Source organism: Mytilus trossulus, chromosome 3, assembly GCF_036588685.1.
Source record: "Mytilus trossulus isolate FHL-02 chromosome 3, PNRI_Mtr1.1.1.hap1, whole genome shotgun sequence".
Classification (NCBI taxonomy): Eukaryota; Metazoa; Mollusca; class Bivalvia; order Mytilida; family Mytilidae; genus Mytilus; species Mytilus trossulus.
Window position 1 is genome coordinate 14683810 of NC_086375.1, and position 18726 is coordinate 14702535.

Sequence of the window (18726 nt, forward strand, 5' to 3'; positions counted from 1 at the left end):
ATGGAAGTCAAGATATGAGGCCGACTTAATTATATCTGTTGTATACTTAATCTCTAGTTCGATGGGATAGATGCGTTCAACATGGTCACCAAATTTTGAATTATTTAGTGAAAAAACATCCTCTTTATAGCGGAATGTAGAGTTAAAAGATATTGCTAACTTCTTATCTTTCTTCCTAAGAAGTTACTGTATAAAGTAAGCCACATGATAATAAAAACACAAGCCGGCAAGAAGAGGGGCACAATTGGTTCCCATTGGAATGCTGACAGTCTTTTGTAAAACACACGTTTTTCTGAACGTAACAAATATGTTATCATTCAACAAATCAAGCATCTTTATAATGTCAGTTTCAGAGAATTTTTTGTTTGACTTAGAGTTATCATTTACAAAGTAGGACTTACCCCTCCTTAAGACAAGATACTTGTATCTACGTTGGCCATTCTTTTTGATGAAACAAAAAATTGTAACGTGTCTGGGGTCCGTACCCGAGTTGATTCTCGAGATCCGAGACTTGTATTTATATATATTCTTCTTATTTATAATCCCTGTCTAACTCTCTCTCTCTCATTAAGCTCCTCCAGCTCAATTAATTTTCAGCCCAACTGGCTTACTGACTCTATATGTCTAAATTATATAGCAACTGACTCAATGTATAGATCACTGACTCAATTATATAGCAAGATCTACTTGCTCACTAGCTCTGTAGCTCCTAGCTCAACAGACTCACTAGCGCTGTAGCTCAACTGGATCACAATACTGTTGCTCTTTCCGCTATATCTTAACCAACGAAGCTCTCTTAGCTCTCTATCTCTTTCATTTCTCTCGATACATCTCACTTACAGCTTAAGATAATTCGTCTACTAAGTGCCTATTTTTTCGTTGGTGTTTGACTCCACTTTAAGGTTCAAATATTTTTTTTATTTCGTGCGCTCTCAAAAGCGACAAAGGAATGGAAAAACCAGCTTAAGTACTCAATTATCTTGATCTGACGGAAAACTTGCACAGTAGTCAACCTTTTAAACTAAATTGGTTATAATCCATTTCAAGCCAGGCTAATTTCGAAATAAGAAAGAAAGATGTATTTAGTTTGCCAAACTGCTGTCCTGCGTAAGCCGCGAATTTCACTTCTATAATGACGTCACGTCATTCCGCGAAATTATTTCCAGACGCGATCAACAAATGGAGTCTGATGTGAAAAATGGACGGATCATTAAATACCTTACTATATGTCTTTTATCAGCAGCAGTTGTAGGAGTGACGGTCTATATTTATAACTGGGGTCGAAAACGGAAGTCCGACGAAACAGACAATAAGGTAATTGTCATTCCGAGATTTTTTTTCGCTATTTCTACCTTCTAAATAATGACAACTTCTCTATCTCTATGTGTTCAGTTTATCCGTTGTAACATGATGAGATTAAACACTGTATAATCATTGTTTCTATTAGTTCAGTTTTGGTTTTCGATTCCTTAAAAACTGGCATATGACCCATTCCGAAAATACTGCATGGATGAGCCTTGCAAAGCCTTGTGTAACATATAATTACATCCTGCGTTTTGGTTTAAAATTGCATCTAATATTTATAAGAGAGAATTTAGAGTATGCCAATTCAAATTTAGGTTTTAATTGACATTAGGGAGCTATCATTTGATTTTTATGGGGGGGGGGGGGGGGGGGCTAGGATGATTTTTTTTTAGCTGTTATCTCTGTCCTGCCTTTTTGTTTTTCACTCTGTCCGTTCCTGCCTTTTCTTTAAGGTTTATCCTGACTTTTTTTACCTAAATCGTCGTCCTGACTTTTTTTTTTTTGCAAGTGTCTCATCCTGCCTTTTTTTTTTACTCAAAAACTCCTGTCCTGCCTATTTCTTTCAAATTTCATCCTAGCCCCCCCCCCCCCCCCCCCCCCCCCCCATAAAAATCAAATGGTAGCTCCCTTACCAAAAAAAACCAAGAACCTTTCCTAATATTCAAAATAACAGTTTTATAACTAGGTTTCTCTTTGTAATGTAAATACAACTGTTTCTCAAAACACACCTCTTTTGGGGAGATCTTGAATATTCATAGAAAATTAATTTTGTTTACATACTGGTTCCCAGTTATGCTCTCTGTGTTCCATCTCACAGAGACATAACTTGAGAATGATACCAGTAAATGTGCATATTGTTTACGATAACCTTTCATTCGAGGTAGGGGTAGTTACGAAAATAAGTGTTATTTAAAACTCTGAGAAGTTCATGGAATGTAAACGTTGAAAATATGCCGCACAGCCCTATATTTTGATCTTTGAAAAAAAAATGTGGTGCATATGAACTTTCAATTCTACGATAAGATTTTTCAAAACTTCATAGTAAAAGTAGTACAGTTTAAGCCGTAAAATGAGTTCCTATGGGAAATAGCATTGTCAATATTTACAGAAATGCAACTTATATGTGTATTTTTAGAAAAATCGTCGCATTTTCTCTCACGGTTTTCAACGAGATTCGTGTCTATGTTATTTGTATACATGTTCACTGCTGCAATAACTATGGACAAATAGAGTTTTTATGTTTAGTGAAAAAGACAAAAACACATTACAAAAAAACATCCTCAGGACAGCCTACCATGATAGAACGTCGACAATGAAGCTCATTAATTACAATAGTCACGAGAAGAAAAGAGTTTTAAATGAATTTAAGAGATAAAGAGATGAAATTGGTATTTTTGATATTTTCGATTTCTTATTCTATTGCATACCAACGAAAGTCGAAGAGTAGGTTTCCTAATCTCAAAAGAGTGTAAACATTTTTAATATGCGTTTATTTACAAACCTTATCAAAAGAGCATGTTTAGATCTACATAAACTGTTCTGAAGTCGACTGTTTGAAATTCTATGTTATCAAAGTCAGATCTCAAACTATACATCATGGCGCTTGCTTAAAAAGGCTCTCAAAGTACCGGTTGGATGTATCCCTTTTCAAACTAATCTAAAATTAGGGGGGGGGCAAACTACATAATTGGTAAATTAAGGTGGTACCAAACACTTTCACTAAAATTAATATGGCTCGTTTAATTTTCATAAAATTTTGTCAAACTATTTACTTTGACCCTTTGACAAAAATATACTAATTTCAAAAAATTTGAACCAGCCGTTTTATCAGAAAAAATACACTGGTTATATGGCCCGAGACCACAATTAATTCTACTATCATTTCTTTATAACGTTTTGTCGCATTAAAAAAAATTGAACTGTTCTTTTTGTCTGATTTTTTGTGTGAGTAATGTACAGTTCAAGTCCCAAAACATATGCAATTTTCAGAAAAATTGCATGTTTACATCATACAAATTTGGCCAATACACATCCATACCCCTATAGGTAAGTCAAGAGATGTTCCGAAAAGTGTAAATATAACCTTTTTGCACCTGGCCTAATCACTCTTTCCTTATTAAAATCAGTTAAAATAAAACATCCAAAAGTTTATTTCAGCTCTCTTCTTTCATTCCCACCCCAGAAAAGCTAAGAAATGAATGAGAAAGGGAAAGAAAAAAAATAAAGAAAAAATACACTATAATTAAAGGGAACTATATTCGTGAACAACGAAAAGTGGGGTCATTAATTGTGGTCTTGGGCCTATTAGGGGCCAAAAACTTGACCAATTCCAATAAAACTTGGCATGATTTAAGCTTAGTGTTTTATGAGTCAGTTTCCAAAGTTTCATAGCCATATGATTTATATTTTAGAAAATGTGGCATTTTTTATATCTCAACTTTGGTTGCTGAATTGTGACGTATAGATAGAAAAATTTCAACTTTCAAATTTTGGCTTCCAAAATCCCCCCAAAACACCAAATTGCACTTTTTTAGGTCTCAATGTATAAGATATTATCTATTCAAAGTAAAGTATAGCATACTTAATGTATGAGACTTATCAAAATTTGACAAAAGTTAATTTTATATGTGCCTATGCCAAAAAATAGAGGTTTTCAAATAAAGCGAGGCCTTATATGAAATGTAATATTTTCCACTTACAACAATTTTCTGAAGTTGTTAAGTTAAAACAAAACATTTAACATATCATAAATATTCTTTTCATGTAAATATAAGTTTCCAATAGTATAACACATGAGTTTTACTTGGTCTTAAGCAATGTCAAGCTTAAAATAACAAGTTGTCAATTTAGGCCGTTCCCTGTATTTCCATATTTAATTGCATATAAATGATATTGGAGATGGAAATATGCTTCTTTTTGCCCAAATCCTTGCTAAGATATGATCAAATATGAAGCCTGGATGTAACAAGACTGTTGCTTTTAACTATATATGTAGACAGTATGGTCTGATGCAAAGTTTTTTCAATTTACTGTTTAAAACCTGCATGAAATTTCAGTCTTAAAATGCCAATATTTTAACCACCAGCCATCCAAAAGAAGAAAATAAAGGTATTCTGTGAAACAGACAAGTTTAAACAACCAGTAATAAGTGCTTTTGATATAGATTCAGTGCAATCTGTTTAAAGAAATACAATTTTTAAGTGCATAGAACTTCATATTTCACTTGCTTCGTACGGACCGCTAGACCTAGACTATTAAAACAGCACATTTTGCACTCTTTTTATGCTTTTATCCACCTTTCTTTGTGTTCAGAGTTCACAAATGAGTAAAACACATGAAATAAATACCATAAACACAAATAGATATCAGAAAAAAAATGTCAGAGAAAAATTAAGAATGCTGCTTTTGCAAAAATATTGAAAAAAGTGAAAAAGCTACTTTTTGGGCATATTAGCTGAAAAGTGACTTTTTTTACAAATTTCTATCAAATAAAAGTGGAAAACATTTCTTCTCATATAGTTTGACAAATAAATACCAATAGATCATTCAGAGAAGTTGTCAAAGTATAAATTCAAAATTTGCTGAAATGCACCTCTTAGGCCCGAGACCACAATTAATTCTACTATCATTTCTTTATAACGTTTTGTCGCATTAAAAAAAATTGAACTGTTCTTTTTGTCTGATTTTTTGTGTGAGTAATGTACAGTTCAAGTCCCAAAACATATGCAATTTTCAGAAAAATTGCATGTTTACATCATACAAATTTGGCCAATACACATCCATACCCCTATAGGTAAGTCAAGAGATGTTCCGAAAAGTGTAAATATAACCTTTTTGCACCTGGCCTAATCACTCTTTCCTTATTAAAATCAGTTAAAATAAAACATCCAAAAGTTTATTTCAGCTCTCTTCTTTCATTCCCACCCCAGAAAAGCTAAGAAATGAATGAGAAAGGGAAAGAAAAAAAATAAAGAAAAAATACACTATAATTAAAGGGAACTATATTCGTGAACAACGAAAAGTGGGGTCATTAATTGTGGTCTTGGGCCTATTAGGGGCCAAAAACTTGACCAATTCCAATAAAACTTGGCATGATTTAAGCTTAGTGTTTTATGAGTCAGTTTCCAAAGTTTCATAGCCATATGATTTATATTTTAGAAAATGTGGCATTTTTTATATCTCAACTTTGGTTGCTGAATTGTGACGTATAGATAGAAAAATTTCAACTTTCAAATTTTGGCTTCCAAAATCCCCCCAAAACACCAAATTGCACTTTTTTAGGTCTCAATGTATAAGATATTATCTATTCAAAGTAAAGTATAGCATACTTAATGTATGAGACTTATCAAAATTTGACAAAAGTTAATTTTATATGTGCCTATGCCAAAAAATAGAGGTTTTCAAATAAAGCGAGGCCTTATATGAAATGTAATATTTTCCACTTACAACAATTTTCTGAAGTTGTTAAGTTAAAACAAAACATTTAACATATCATAAATATTCTTTTCATGTAAATATAAGTTTCCAATAGTATAACACATGAGTTTTACTTGGTCTTAAGCAATGTCAAGCTTAAAATAACAAGTTGTCAATTTAGGCCGTTCCCTGTATTTCCATATTTAATTGCATATAAATGATATTGGAGATGGAAATATGCTTCTTTTTGCCCAAATCCTTGCTAAGATATGATCAAATATGAAGCCTGGATGTAACAAGACTGTTGCTTTTAACTATATATGTAGACAGTATGGTCTGATGCAAAGTTTTTTCAATTTACTGTTTAAAACCTGCATGAAATTTCAGTCTTAAAATGCCAATATTTTAACCACCAGCCATCCAAAAGAAGAAAATAAAGGTATTCTGTGAAACAGACAAGTTTAAACAACCAGTAATAAGTGCTTTTGATATAGATTCAGTGCAATCTGTTTAAAGAAATACAATTTTTAAGTGCATAGAACTTCATATTTCACTTGCTTCGTACGGACCGCTAGACCTAGACTATTAAAACAGCACATTTTGCACTCTTTTTATGCTTTTATCCACCTTTCTTTGTGTTCAGAGTTCACAAATGAGTAAAACACATGAAATAAATACCATAAACACAAATAGATATCAGAAAAAAAATGTCAGAGAAAAATTAAGAATGCTGCTTTTGCAAAAATATTGAAAAAAGTGAAAAAGCTACTTTTTGGGCATATTAGCTGAAAAGTGACTTTTTTTACAAATTTCTATCAAATAAAAGTGGAAAACATTTCTTCTCATATAGTTTGACAAATAAATACCAATAGATCATTCAGAGAAGTTGTCAAAGTATAAATTCAAAATTTGCTGAAATGCACCTCTTAGGGGCCAAAAACTTGACCAATTCCAATAAAACTTGGCATGATTTAAGCTTAGTGTTTTATGAGTCAGTTTCCAAAGTTTCATAGCCATATGATTTATATTTTAGAAAATGTGGCATTTTTTATATCTCAACTTTGGTTGCTGAATTGTGACGTATAGATAGAAAAATTTCAACTTTCAAATTTTGGCTTCCAAAATCCCCCCAAAACACCAAATTGCACTTTTTTAGGTCTCAATGTATAAGATATTATCTATTCAAAGTAAAGTATAGCATACTTAATGTATGAGACTTATCAAAATTTGACAAAAGTTAATTTTATATGTGCCTATGCCAAAAAATAGAGGTTTTCAAATAAAGCGAGGCCTTATATGAAATGTAATATTTTCCACTTACAACAATTTTCTGAAGTTGTTAAGTTAAAACAAAACATTTAACATATCATAAATATTCTTTTCATGTAAATATAAGTTTCCAATAGTATAACACATGAGTTTTACTTGGTCTTAAGCAATGTCAAGCTTAAAATAACAAGTTGTCAATTTAGGCCGTTCCCTGTATTTCCATATTTAATTGCATATAAATGATATTGGAGATGGAAATATGCTTCTTTTTGCCCAAATCCTTGCTAAGATATGATCAAATATGAAGCCTGGATGTAACAAGACTGTTGCTTTTAACTATATATGTAGACAGTATGGTCTGATGCAAAGTTTTTTCAATTTACTGTTTAAAACCTGCATGAAATTTCAGTCTTAAAATGCCAATATTTTAACCACCAGCCATCCAAAAGAAGAAAATAAAGGTATTCTGTGAAACAGACAAGTTTAAACAACCAGTAATAAGTGCTTTTGATATAGATTCAGTGCAATCTGTTTAAAGAAATACAATTTTTAAGTGCATAGAACTTCATATTTCACTTGCTTCGTACGGACCGCTAGACCTAGACTATTAAAACAGCACATTTTGCACTCTTTTTATGCTTTTATCCACCTTTCTTTGTGTTCAGAGTTCACAAATGAGTAAAACACATGAAATAAATACCATAAACACAAATAGATATCAGAAAAAAAATGTCAGAGAAAAATTAAGAATGCTGCTTTTGCAAAAATATTGAAAAAAGTGAAAAAGCTACTTTTTGGGCATATTAGCTGAAAAGTGACTTTTTTTACAAATTTCTATCAAATAAAAGTGGAAAACATTTCTTCTCATATAGTTTGACAAATAAATACCAATAGATCATTCAGAGAAGTTGTCAAAGTATAAATTCAAAATTTGCTGAAATGCACCTCTTAGGGGCCAAAAACTTGACCAATTCCAATAAAACTTGGCATGATTTAAGCTTAGTGTTTTATGAGTCAGTTTCCAAAGTTTCATAGCCATATGATTTATATTTTAGAAAATGTGGCATTTTTTATATCTCAACTTTGGTTGCTGAATTGTGACGTATAGATAGAAAAATTTCAACTTTCAAATTTTGGCTTCCAAAATCCCCCCAAAACACCAAATTGCACTTTTTTAGGTCTCAATGTATAAGATATTATCTATTCAAAGTAAAGTATAGCATACTTAATGTATGAGACTTATCAAAATTTGACAAAAGTTAATTTTATATGTGCCTATGCCAAAAAATAGAGGTTTTCAAATAAAGCGAGGCCTTATATGAAATGTAATATTTTCCACTTACAACAATTTTCTGAAGTTGTTAAGTTAAAACAAAACATTTAACATATCATAAATATTCTTTTCATGTAAATATAAGTTTCCAATAGTATAACACATGAGTTTTACTTGGTCTTAAGCAATGTCAAGCTTAAAATAACAAGTTGTCAATTTAGGCCGTTCCCTGTATTTCCATATTTAATTGCATATAAATGATATTGGAGATGGAAATATGCTTCTTTTTGCCCAAATCCTTGCTAAGATATGATCAAATATGAAGCCTGGATGTAACAAGACTGTTGCTTTTAACTATATATGTAGACAGTATGGTCTGATGCAAAGTTTTTTCAATTTACTGTTTAAAACCTGCATGAAATTTCAGTCTTAAAATGCCAATATTTTAACCACCAGCCATCCAAAAGAAGAAAATAAAGGTATTCTGTGAAACAGACAAGTTTAAACAACCAGTAATAAGTGCTTTTGATATAGATTCAGTGCAATCTGTTTAAAGAAATACAATTTTTAAGTGCATAGAACTTCATATTTCACTTGCTTCGTACGGACCGCTAGACCTAGACTATTAAAACAGCACATTTTGCACTCTTTTTATGCTTTTATCCACCTTTCTTTGTGTTCAGAGTTCACAAATGAGTAAAACACATGAAATAAATACCATAAACACAAATAGATATCAGAAAAAAAATGTCAGAGAAAAATTAAGAATGCTGCTTTTGCAAAAATATTGAAAAAAGTGAAAAAGCTACTTTTTGGGCATATTAGCTGAAAAGTGACTTTTTTTACAAATTTCTATCAAATAAAAGTGGAAAACATTTCTTCTCATATAGTTTGACAAATAAATACCAATAGATCATTCAGAGAAGTTGTCAAAGTATAAATTCAAAATTTGCTGAAATGCACCTCTTAGGGGCCAAAAACTTGACCAATTCCAATAAAACTTGGCATGATTTAAGCTTAGTGTTTTATGAGTCAGTTTCCAAAGTTTCATAGCCATATGATTTATATTTTAGAAAATGTGGCATTTTTTATATCTCAACTTTGGTTGCTGAATTGTGACGTATAGATAGAAAAATTTCAACTTTCAAATTTTGGCTTCCAAAATCCCCCCAAAACACCAAATTGCACTTTTTTAGGTCTCAATGTATAAGATATTATCTATTCAAAGTAAAGTATAGCATACTTAATGTATGAGACTTATCAAAATTTGACAAAAGTTAATTTTATATGTGCCTATGCCAAAAAATAGAGGTTTTCAAATAAAGCGAGGCCTTATATGAAATGTAATATTTTCCACTTACAACAATTTTCTGAAGTTGTTAAGTTAAAACAAAACATTTAACATATCATAAATATTCTTTTCATGTAAATATAAGTTTCCAATAGTATAACACATGAGTTTTACTTGGTCTTAAGCAATGTCAAGCTTAAAATAACAAGTTGTCAATTTAGGCCGTTCCCTGTATTTCCATATTTAATTGCATATAAATGATATTGGAGATGGAAATATGCTTCTTTTTGCCCAAATCCTTGCTAAGATATGATCAAATATGAAGCCTGGATGTAACAAGACTGTTGCTTTTAACTATATATGTAGACAGTATGGTCTGATGCAAAGTTTTTTCAATTTACTGTTTAAAACCTGCATGAAATTTCAGTCTTAAAATGCCAATATTTTAACCACCAGCCATCCAAAAGAAGAAAATAAAGGTATTCTGTGAAACAGACAAGTTTAAACAACCAGTAATAAGTGCTTTTGATATAGATTCAGTGCAATCTGTTTAAAGAAATACAATTTTTAAGTGCATAGAACTTCATATTTCACTTGCTTCGTACGGACCGCTAGACCTAGACTATTAAAACAGCACATTTTGCACTCTTTTTATGCTTTTATCCACCTTTCTTTGTGTTCAGAGTTCACAAATGAGTAAAACACATGAAATAAATACCATAAACACAAATAGATATCAGAAAAAAAATGTCAGAGAAAAATTAAGAATGCTGCTTTTGCAAAAATATTGAAAAAAGTGAAAAAGCTACTTTTTGGGCATATTAGCTGAAAAGTGACTTTTTTTACAAATTTCTATCAAATAAAAGTGGAAAACATTTCTTCTCATATAGTTTGACAAATAAATACCAATAGATCATTCAGAGAAGTTGTCAAAGTATAAATTCAAAATTTGCTGAAATGCACCTCTTAGGGGCCAAAAACTTGACCAATTCCAATAAAACTTGGCATGATTTAAGCTTAGTGTTTTATGAGTCAGTTTCCAAAGTTTCATAGCCATATGATTTATATTTTAGAAAATGTGGCATTTTTTATATCTCAACTTTGGTTGCTGAATTGTGACGTATAGATAGAAAAATTTCAACTTTCAAATTTTGGCTTCCAAAATCCCCCCAAAACACCAAATTGCACTTTTTTAGGTCTCAATGTATAAGATATTATCTATTCAAAGTAAAGTATAGCATACTTAATGTATGAGACTTATCAAAATTTGACAAAAGTTAATTTTATATGTGCCTATGCCAAAAAATAGAGGTTTTCAAATAAAGCGAGGCCTTATATGAAATGTAATATTTTCCACTTACAACAATTTTCTGAAGTTGTTAAGTTAAAACAAAACATTTAACATATCATAAATATTCTTTTCATGTAAATATAAGTTTCCAATAGTATAACACATGAGTTTTACTTGGTCTTAAGCAATGTCAAGCTTAAAATAACAAGTTGTCAATTTAGGCCGTTCCCTGTATTTCCATATTTAATTGCATATAAATGATATTGGAGATGGAAATATGCTTCTTTTTGCCCAAATCCTTGCTAAGATATGATCAAATATGAAGCCTGGATGTAACAAGACTGTTGCTTTTAACTATATATGTAGACAGTATGGTCTGATGCAAAGTTTTTTCAATTTACTGTTTAAAACCTGCATGAAATTTCAGTCTTAAAATGCCAATATTTTAACCACCAGCCATCCAAAAGAAGAAAATAAAGGTATTCTGTGAAACAGACAAGTTTAAACAACCAGTAATAAGTGCTTTTGATATAGATTCAGTGCAATCTGTTTAAAGAAATACAATTTTTAAGTGCATAGAACTTCATATTTCACTTGCTTCGTACGGACCGCTAGACCTAGACTATTAAAACAGCACATTTTGCACTCTTTTTATGCTTTTATCCACCTTTCTTTGTGTTCAGAGTTCACAAATGAGTAAAACACATGAAATAAATACCATAAACACAAATAGATATCAGAAAAAAAATGTCAGAGAAAAATTAAGAATGCTGCTTTTGCAAAAATATTGAAAAAAGTGAAAAAGCTACTTTTTGGGCATATTAGCTGAAAAGTGACTTTTTTTACAAATTTCTATCAAATAAAAGTGGAAAACATTTCTTCTCATATAGTTTGACAAATAAATACCAATAGATCATTCAGAGAAGTTGTCAAAGTATAAATTCAAAATTTGCTGAAATGCACCTCTTAGGGGCCAAAAACTTGACCAATTCCAATAAAACTTGGCATGATTTAAGCTTAGTGTTTTATGAGTCAGTTTCCAAAGTTTCATAGCCATATGATTTATATTTTAGAAAATGTGGCATTTTTTATATCTCAACTTTGGTTGCTGAATTGTGACGTATAGATAGAAAAATTTCAACTTTCAAATTTTGGCTTCCAAAATCCCCCCAAAACACCAAATTGCACTTTTTTAGGTCTCAATGTATAAGATATTATCTATTCAAAGTAAAGTATAGCATACTTAATGTATGAGACTTATCAAAATTTGACAAAAGTTAATTTTATATGTGCCTATGCCAAAAAATAGAGGTTTTCAAATAAAGCGAGGCCTTATATGAAATGTAATATTTTCCACTTACAACAATTTTCTGAAGTTGTTAAGTTAAAACAAAACATTTAACATATCATAAATATTCTTTTCATGTAAATATAAGTTTCCAATAGTATAACACATGAGTTTTACTTGGTCTTAAGCAATGTCAAGCTTAAAATAACAAGTTGTCAATTTAGGCCGTTCCCTGTATTTCCATATTTAATTGCATATAAATGATATTGGAGATGGAAATATGCTTCTTTTTGCCCAAATCCTTGCTAAGATATGATCAAATATGAAGCCTGGATGTAACAAGACTGTTGCTTTTAACTATATATGTAGACAGTATGGTCTGATGCAAAGTTTTTTCAATTTACTGTTTAAAACCTGCATGAAATTTCAGTCTTAAAATGCCAATATTTTAACCACCAGCCATCCAAAAGAAGAAAATAAAGGTATTCTGTGAAACAGACAAGTTTAAACAACCAGTAATAAGTGCTTTTGATATAGATTCAGTGCAATCTGTTTAAAGAAATACAATTTTTAAGTGCATAGAACTTCATATTTCACTTGCTTCGTACGGACCGCTAGACCTAGACTATTAAAACAGCACATTTTGCACTCTTTTTATGCTTTTATCCACCTTTCTTTGTGTTCAGAGTTCACAAATGAGTAAAACACATGAAATAAATACCATAAACACAAATAGATATCAGAAAAAAAATGTCAGAGAAAAATTAAGAATGCTGCTTTTGCAAAAATATTGAAAAAAGTGAAAAAGCTACTTTTTGGGCATATTAGCTGAAAAGTGACTTTTTTTACAAATTTCTATCAAATAAAAGTGGAAAACATTTCTTCTCATATAGTTTGACAAATAAATACCAATAGATCATTCAGAGAAGTTGTCAAAGTATAAATTCAAAATTTGCTGAAATGCACCTCTTAGGCCCGAGACCACAATTAATTCTACTATCATTTCTTTATAACGTTTTGTCGCATTAAAAAAAATTGAACTGTTCTTTTTGTCTGATTTTTTGTGTGAGTAATGTACAGTTCAAGTCCCAAAACATATGCAATTTTCAGAAAAATTGCATGTTTACATCATACAAATTTGGCCAATACACATCCATACCCCTATAGGTAAGTCAAGAGATGTTCCGAAAAGTGTAAATATAACCTTTTTGCACCTGGCCTAATCACTCTTTCCTTATTAAAATCAGTTAAAATAAAACATCCAAAAGTTTATTTCAGCTCTCTTCTTTCATTCCCACCCCAGAAAAGCTAAGAAATGAATGAGAAAGGGAAAGAAAAAAAATAAAGAAAAAATACACTATAATTAAAGGGAACTATATTCGTGAACAACGAAAAGTGGGGTCATTAATTGTGGTCTTGGGCCTATTAGGGGCCAAAAACTTGACCAATTCCAATAAAACTTGGCATGATTTAAGCTTAGTGTTTTATGAGTCAGTTTCCAAAGTTTCATAGCCATATGATTTATATTTTAGAAAATGTGGCATTTTTTATATCTCAACTTTGGTTGCTGAATTGTGACGTATAGATAGAAAAATTTCAACTTTCAAATTTTGGCTTCCAAAATCCCCCCAAAACACCAAATTGCACTTTTTTAGGTCTCAATGTATAAGATATTATCTATTCAAAGTAAAGTATAGCATACTTAATGTATGAGACTTATCAAAATTTGACAAAAGTTAATTTTATATGTGCCTATGCCAAAAAATAGAGGTTTTCAAATAAAGCGAGGCCTTATATGAAATGTAATATTTTCCACTTACAACAATTTTCTGAAGTTGTTAAGTTAAAACAAAACATTTAACATATCATAAATATTCTTTTCATGTAAATATAAGTTTCCAATAGTATAACACATGAGTTTTACTTGGTCTTAAGCAATGTCAAGCTTAAAATAACAAGTTGTCAATTTAGGCCGTTCCCTGTATTTCCATATTTAATTGCATATAAATGATATTGGAGATGGAAATATGCTTCTTTTTGCCCAAATCCTTGCTAAGATATGATCAAATATGAAGCCTGGATGTAACAAGACTGTTGCTTTTAACTATATATGTAGACAGTATGGTCTGATGCAAAGTTTTTTCAATTTACTGTTTAAAACCTGCATGAAATTTCAGTCTTAAAATGCCAATATTTTAACCACCAGCCATCCAAAAGAAGAAAATAAAGGTATTCTGTGAAACAGACAAGTTTAAACAACCAGTAATAAGTGCTTTTGATATAGATTCAGTGCAATCTGTTTAAAGAAATACAATTTTTAAGTGCATAGAACTTCATATTTCACTTGCTTCGTACGGACCGCTAGACCTAGACTATTAAAACAGCACATTTTGCACTCTTTTTATGCTTTTATCCACCTTTCTTTGTGTTCAGAGTTCACAAATGAGTAAAACACATGAAATAAATACCATAAACACAAATAGATATCAGAAAAAAAATGTCAGAGAAAAATTAAGAATGCTGCTTTTGCAAAAATATTGAAAAAAGTGAAAAAGCTACTTTTTGGGCATATTAGCTGAAAAGTGACTTTTTTTACAAATTTCTATCAAATAAAAGTGGAAAACATTTCTTCTCATATAGTTTGACAAATAAATACCAATAGATCATTCAGAGAAGTTGTCAAAGTATAAATTCAAAATTTGCTGAAATGCACCTCTTAGGGGCCAAAAACTTGACCAATTCCAATAAAACTTGGCATGATTTAAGCTTAGTGTTTTATGAGTCAGTTTCCAAAGTTTCATAGCCATATGATTTATATTTTAGAAAATGTGGCATTTTTTATATCTCAACTTTGGTTGCTGAATTGTGACGTATAGATAGAAAAATTTCAACTTTCAAATTTTGGCTTCCAAAATCCCCCCAAAACACCAAATTGCACTTTTTTAGGTCTCAATGTATAAGATATTATCTATTCAAAGTAAAGTATAGCATACTTAATGTATGAGACTTATCAAAATTTGACAAAAGTTAATTTTATATGTGCCTATGCCAAAAAATAGAGGTTTTCAAATAAAGCGAGGCCTTATATGAAATGTAATATTTTCCACTTACAACAATTTTCTGAAGTTGTTAAGTTAAAACAAAACATTTAACATATCATAAATATTCTTTTCATGTAAATATAAGTTTCCAATAGTATAACACATGAGTTTTACTTGGTCTTAAGCAATGTCAAGCTTAAAATAACAAGTTGTCAATTTAGGCCGTTCCCTGTATTTCCATATTTAATTGCATATAAATGATATTGGAGATGGAAATATGCTTCTTTTTGCCCAAATCCTTGCTAAGATATGATCAAATATGAAGCCTGGATGTAACAAGACTGTTGCTTTTAACTATATATGTAGACAGTATGGTCTGATGCAAAGTTTTTTCAATTTACTGTTTAAAACCTGCATGAAATTTCAGTCTTAAAATGCCAATATTTTAACCACCAGCCATCCAAAAGAAGAAAATAAAGGTATTCTGTGAAACAGACAAGTTTAAACAACCAGTAATAAGTGCTTTTGATATAGATTCAGTGCAATCTGTTTAAAGAAATACAATTTTTAAGTGCATAGAACTTCATATTTCACTTGCTTCGTACGGACCGCTAGACCTAGACTATTAAAACAGCACATTTTGCACTCTTTTTATGCTTTTATCCACCTTTCTTTGTGTTCAGAGTTCACAAATGAGTAAAACACATGAAATAAATACCATAAACACAAATAGATATCAGAAAAAAAATGTCAGAGAAAAATTAAGAATGCTGCTTTTGCAAAAATATTGAAAAAAGTGAAAAAGCTACTTTTTGGGCATATTAGCTGAAAAGTGACTTTTTTTACAAATTTCTATCAAATAAAAGTGGAAAACATTTCTTCTCATATAGTTTGACAAATAAATACCAATAGATCATTCAGAGAAGTTGTCAAAGTATAAATTCAAAATTTGCTGAAATGCACCTCTTAGGGGCCAAAAACTTGACCAATTCCAATAAAACTTGGCATGATTTAAGCTTAGTGTTTTATGAGTCAGTTTCCAAAGTTTCATAGCCATATGATTTATATTTTAGAAAATGTGGCATTTTTTATATCTCAACTTTGGTTGCTGAATTGTGACGTATAGATAGAAAAATTTCAACTTTCAAATTTTGGCTTCCAAAATCCCCCCAAAACACCAAATTGCACTTTTTTAGGTCTCAATGTATAAGATATTATCTATTCAAAGTAAAGTATAGCATACTTAATGTATGAGACTTATCAAAATTTGACAAAAGTTAATTTTATATGTGCCTATGCCAAAAAATAGAGGTTTTCAAATAAAGCGAGGCCTTATATGAAATGTAATATTTTCCACTTACAACAATTTTCTGAAGTTGTTAAGTTAAAACAAAACATTTAACATATCATAAATATTCTTTTCATGTAAATATAAGTTTCCAATAGTATAACACATGAGTTTTACTTGGTCTTAAGCAATGTCAAGCTTAAAATAACAAGTTGTCAATTTAGGCCGTTCCCTGTATTTCCATATTTAATTGCATATAAATGATATTGGAGATGGAAATATGCTTCTTTTTGCCCAAATCCTTGCTAAGATATGATCAAATATGAAGCCTGGATGTAACAAGACTGTTGCTTTTAACTATATATGTAGACAGTATGGTCTGATGCAAAGTTTTTTCAATTTACTGTTTAAAACCTGCATGAAATTTCAGTCTTAAAATGCCAATATTTTAACCACCAGCCATCCAAAAGAAGAAAATAAAGGTATTCTGTGAAACAGACAAGTTTAAACAACCAGTAATAAGTGCTTTTGATATAGATTCAGTGCAATCTGTTTAAAGAAATACAATTTTTAAGTGCATAGAACTTCATATTTCACTTGCTTCGTACGGACCGCTAGACCTAGACTATTAAAACAGCACATTTTGCACTCTTTTTATGCTTTTATCCACCTTTCTTTGTGTTCAGAGTTCACAAATGAGTAAAACACATGAAATAAATACCATAAACACAAATAGATATCAGAAAAAAAATGTCAGAGAAAAATTAAGAATGCTGCTTTTGCAAAAATATTGAAAAAAGTGAAAAAGCTACTTTTTGGGCATATTAGCTGAAAAGTGACTTTTTTTACAAATTTCTATCAAATAAAAGTGGAAAACATTTCTTCTCATATAGTTTGACAAATAAATACCAATAGATCATTCAGAGAAGTTGTCAAAGTATAAATTCAAAATTTGCTGAAATGCACCTCTTAGGCCCGAGACCACAATTAATTCTACTATCATTTCTTTATAACGTTTTGTCGCATTAAAAAAAATTGAACTGTTCTTTTTGTCTGATTTTTTGTGTGAGTAATGTACAGTTCAAGTCCCAAAACATATGCAATTTTCAGAAAAATTGCATGTTTACATCATACAAATTTGGCCAATACACATCCATACCCCTATAGGTAAGTCAAGAGATGTTCCGAAAAGTGTAAATATAACCTTTTTGCACCTGGCCTAATCACTCTTTCCTTATTAAAATCAGTTAAAATAAAACATCCAAAAGTTTATTTCAGCTCTCTTCTTTCATTCCCACCCCAGAAAAGCTAAGAAATGAATGAGAAAGGGAAAGAAAAAAAATAAAGAAAAAATACACTATAATTAAAGGGAACTATATTCGTGAACAACGAAAAGTGGGGTCATTAATTGTGGTCTTGGGCCATATAGCAGTTTGTCAAATATTTATTTTGATCATTGAGAAGCTTGGTATTCTGTTATGAACACAACGTCACTAAAACGTTCTGCTGATTTTACAGAGTTATCTCCCTGTAGTGTAAGGTACCACCTTAACTATTTGTATAATATATTATAAACAAGTATGATTCAAACTTGAAAAGATTCAGTTTCGAAGCACATATCACTTATCGTAAGTGATTTAAACATGTATACAGTATATATCGTTTAATATGAATTATGTTTAATAGGTTGACAGTTGCAGCATCAGTGATCGAAGTGTAGATGAAACGGTAGATGACATTTCATCGATAACAGAGAGTGTATGTGACGATGAAGACATTTCTACTGTCGTCCCTGAATTTCAATTTACCAGGAAGGAAGAAACAGAATCAACAGAATCGGACCATTACCTTTCGGCCTCATCAATCCTTTCCAGTTCAACCAGCTCTATTGAAACTTTCGCGTCAGAGATATCGCTGACAGAATCAACATCATCTACAATAGACACAGGCTACTGCAGTAAAAGAACAATATGTGGGGTAGAACTTGAAGATGATACCTACTCAAACGATTTAACACCACAGACATTTGAAGCTCAACTTAACTCGCCTGTTATAGTTCCCCATGCTCGAACTGGGTTCTCGTCCTCATCGTTTAACACAGATTGTCAAGATATGGAAAGGAAGGCCATAGCTAATCCTGTCTCTGAATATTCGGACTCGCTAAAGACGATGCAGCGGAATATGGACCAATATAAGACAATAATTAAACCAAATAGCCCATCTACTGTTCAATATATTATGTAAAAATAGAAGTATGTCTGAAA

General features: G+C 30.9%; 1 protein-coding gene across 1 annotated transcript; it reads left to right on the forward strand.

The window, feature by feature from the left end:
• Nucleotides 1-1133: 1133 nt before the first annotated feature.
• LOC134710230 (uncharacterized) lies at nt 1134-18706 on the forward strand. The gene is made up of 2 exons (XM_063570497.1): nt 1134-1314; nt 18149-18706. Exons 1-2 carry the CDS (start codon nt 1180-1182, stop codon nt 18704-18706), a joined length of 693 nt encoding a protein of 230 aa, XP_063426567.1. The 5' UTR covers nt 1134-1179.
• Nucleotides 18707-18726: the final 20 nt, after the last annotated feature.

Coding starts and splice junctions, on each gene's coding strand:
- LOC134710230 (XM_063570497.1), top strand. CDS start 1,180: ATGGAGTCTGATGTGAAAAATGGACGGATCATTAAATACCTTACTATA. Junction 1,315..18,148: donor CCGACGAAACAGACAATAAG/GTAATTGTCATT, acceptor TATGTTTAATAG/GTTGACAGTTGCAGCATCAG.